This window comes from Limulus polyphemus, unplaced genomic scaffold (genome assembly GCF_000517525.1).
Source record: "Limulus polyphemus unplaced genomic scaffold, Limulus_polyphemus-2.1.2 Scaffold4894, whole genome shotgun sequence".
NCBI classification, from domain to species: Eukaryota; Metazoa; Arthropoda; class Merostomata; order Xiphosura; family Limulidae; genus Limulus; species Limulus polyphemus.
The window spans coordinates 1,224-4,995 of NW_013670504.1; the positions used below are offsets into that span (position 1 = coordinate 1,224).

At 31.2% G+C, this 3,772-nt stretch overlaps 1 protein-coding gene across 1 annotated transcript in view; it reads right to left on the reverse strand.

Annotated features, from left to right (window-relative positions):
- Positions 1–6: 6 nt before the first annotated feature.
- The window catches only part of LOC106471836 (A disintegrin and metalloproteinase with thrombospondin motifs 16-like), a 52,339-nt gene continuing 48,573 nt past the window's right edge, over positions 7–3,772 (reverse strand). Inside the window, exons 24-26 of the mRNA XM_022400441.1 lie at positions 3,122–3,248; positions 2,276–2,477; positions 7–1,207 (exon numbers count right to left, since the gene is read on the reverse strand). Of these exons, the coding sequence (XP_022256149.1) occupies positions 2,303–2,477; positions 3,122–3,248 (302 nt within the window). The 3' untranslated portion in view covers positions 7–1,207; positions 2,276–2,302. The remainder of the gene's footprint in view (positions 1,208–2,275; positions 2,478–3,121; positions 3,249–3,772) is intronic.

A 3,772-nucleotide genomic window follows, 5' to 3' on the forward strand; every position in this document is an offset into this window, starting at 1 on the left:
TGCATAATTCTTCTCATGATTCATGGTGTGCATATGTTTTACTGACGCCAGGACAGTACAAATTACAATGTTAAGCATCCCTTGTGTGATGTCATTTTAGTGTCTACTGACTGACTGACAGACAACACACAACTGTATGTGATACAAGTGGCTAAAACCAGTGATCCTCCAGGTGGCCTTTGGTCCCCTTTTGTGGAAATTATTGAGCATCCATTTTTATCAGATACATTAAATGACAAATTTCCAGATGAAACGATTCATTTAAGAGTAAGATAATTAGTAATGCAATAATCAAAAACTCATATTTCAAAATTAATATATTGAGATCTGAATTTAAAGAAAATCATAAGGATCCAATGTATTTATAAGTTCCTTGGAAATTTTATGTATGTACTGAACTCAGCCTACCTTTATATAAATATTTAAAAAGGTAAATACTTTATCATAATAGTAGGTGCCTACCAAAGTAAGGGTACCCAACTCATGAAACAACATATTCAAAACTTTATAAGTATGAATGTGAGAAAAGTACATTTAATTAACTATCTAATACTCATTACTAGATTGAGTTTCTAGTTTTGCTTTAAGCAGATAGCTTGGTCTAATTGGAAGTTAGTATCAGTTAAATTAGACTTTAAGTAATATATACTATATAATAATGGAATTCTAGAGAATGTAGTTTCTATATGGGCATATTATGTGATAAAAAGTCTGTACACATTTTTAGATCAGTAAAAACTTTATTAGCTGGCTGTTGATCACACTGAATATTGAGTACCACATTAGTGACAACTTGGCTGAGGTTGTTAGAAAATTGCCCTTATTACCATGTGGACAGTATATTAATGAAGAAGCCCATTATAACAAGTTTATCTTATTCCTTTCTTTTTTATCCAGTGTAGTGCTTTGGTATTTTTTTTTATGTGTGATTTTTTGATCCTCAAAATGGATCTTTCTACCAGTTTACTAAATAAATACACTTGCAGATACTGTATGTTATAAATAAGGAATAAATAAATGTTCCCAGTGACCAGCAGTACCCACTAAAGAAATTGAAGACCCTATTTTTGATTTTGTGCTCTACTGCCTTCACTGAAAAAATATTACTTGCTCTCTAATTACAACCTCACATGAACTGAAGACTAATTCCCAAACACAAGCTCATCTGTCAGAAAGCCATGATCTCCCTCTTTTTTTTGTCCAGTATCTGTTAAAAAAAAATTCACATCTCAGAATGTTTGAAGTTTTCACACTTTTTATCTTCATCATGGTTGCAATATTTTTATATTGACAGTATTAAAAATTTTAAATAATCCATGTTTCTGTTTTATTTTTCATTTGGTATTGGTCTAATAAAAAGGAATTTCCTAAATCTTTTTTTTTCAAGTAAAACAATATTAAATTACTTTTATATAGAAAATGGTTGCTAAATTATTGTTGCATTATATTTCTGTCTCTCCTTAACCAAGTTCTGTTCATTATAAATTTTAAGTTACATAATAAATATTGAATTTTGTTATTTGGTGTAATCTAATGAAAAAAGAAATAAATTATCATGCATATCATGACTTTATAAAAATCACTAGGTGTCAAAATTATGAAAGCAATATTTCTTTGAATATCTTTATTATTTTACACTTTTTAATGTCATCACACCTTACTTTAGATAGTCGTTAAAAGGTCGAACTTTAATATGTTTATATCTGTCAGTTTTAAAACCAAAGTTTTGCTTTGTCTTGCATAAAGGAAAAGAAAATCTTATATGAAATAGAGTGCTGAAAATGATGGAATTGACAACAACCTTTTTTTTTTCAGAGATAGACTTCATTGTCCTAACAAAGTAGTTCCCAATAATTTTATGCTACATACCTACCCTCAATCATACCTTTTAGCCAGCAGCATATCTCTGATGCTAATAACTTGTTAAAAAACTTAACTATGGTTTATATTAATAAAAAGGTAAAACAAAATAAATAATTCAGGGGTGAGTCAACAATACATGAACCTCTAGTGCTGGCCAGTGGAATACATTGGTGACTCACCTAGAGGGTCCTCCAATTTTTAGGTATGAGGTTTATTTTCATTCTAATATTTTTCAAAGATTCTCACATACCCATAGGAGTACACATACCACAGATTGGGAACCACTGCTCTATCAACAATGAAAGTACAATAAACAATACTCACAGAGTTCCAGTTGATTTAATTGTTAGGTTAACAGCTTAGAAACTTGCACTTTTCTATCAACAATGAAAGTACAATAAACAATACTCACAGAGTTCCAGTTGATTTAATTGTTAGGTTAACAGCGTAGAAACTTGCACTTTTCCACATCAGATGGAACTGGTAGTGGACAAAATCTGTTCTCAACAATGGCCAGGACTTTGTCCATCACTTGTTTAACACATAAAACAACCCTTGACCTCATGGCTAACCCACAGGTTGCTGAACACTGGCTCCATCCACCAATCTGCCAGCTTAATCAAAACCAAAATTTTAAATTATCTTTTCTTAATGAATCTCATTCTACTTTTACCATTGAAGATAAATATTTTATGTGTTATGTAAAATCACTAACTTTTTAACTTCACTTTTCAAGGTAATTACTTATCTGTGACATTTTACTAGAAATTTTACTAACATTAGGCAAATTTAAAACCAGTTATAAAGAGCTGTAATAATGCAACATAAAACAAAATCTCACTCATTATGCTATCAAAACACTCAATGAAAATAAAAAACTTTCCTGCCTTTGCATTTTGAATCAAATAAGAAACTTATTATAAGTTGAAAAGTCAAGAAAAACAAACCATAATATAGAACCTTTGTAGATAATGAAATTGGCTAACCATTTATAAGAAAATAATAACTCATGACAACAAGAAAAATACCTTACCTTTCTTAGCGAAAATATCAGACAATCATCACTAATTCCATGCAGTCATTACACAATTAGTTTAATCATTAATAAACTAAATTAAACAAGTAATTTTTCAGGATTAACCATTTAAGATATCAAAACTGAGAAAATCATACGTGATGTATCAGTCACATAACTTTCTTTTTAGCATAGTTATCTTAGCAGATCACAGGTAACTATAGTTGTATGGAACTGAAGTACCTCCCTGTACATGGATGTGTGTTACATGGACGTAGTTCGCTGTTTCTTGGGTGATGGCCTGAATTACAGAATTCATCTTCAACCTTCAGATGACCTTTGTGACACTCAAGGGTTATATGCTGAACACCTGAGGACAGATGTAGACATGTTTTTTAAATAATAGTAAATAATACTGTCATTTTCCCCTTACTTAACATAAGGATGTGCATAGTATTGTTACGTCTGTGTTCGTTTGTTAATTTTCCGTAGAAATTATTTCCGAAGAAACTTTTGCGATACAAGTCCTTTCTTAAATAAAACTAGTTTATTCTTTCTTTAACTTAAACTCACGCTATAATTCAAAACGATTCGCGCCATTTACTTACGGTCACTACCGCGCATGGCTCAATTGTCTGTCTCTGTCTGTCTGCAATTCTATATTCCCCATTCATTATCTGGCGCACTTATATTCAAGAATAGAGGGCGCCTAGCAAATACTGGATTATTCGTGATGTTCCCGATCTTTCTAGAACTTATTTACGTGTTACCAGCGTCACGTGACTTCGGCTGTCGTAACACTGCCCTTCCTTGGTATTGTTTGTCCCGAAAAATAGCCACTTACATTAAACCAATAGAAAATTAATAATAACATAATTAAATGGACAGAATTTA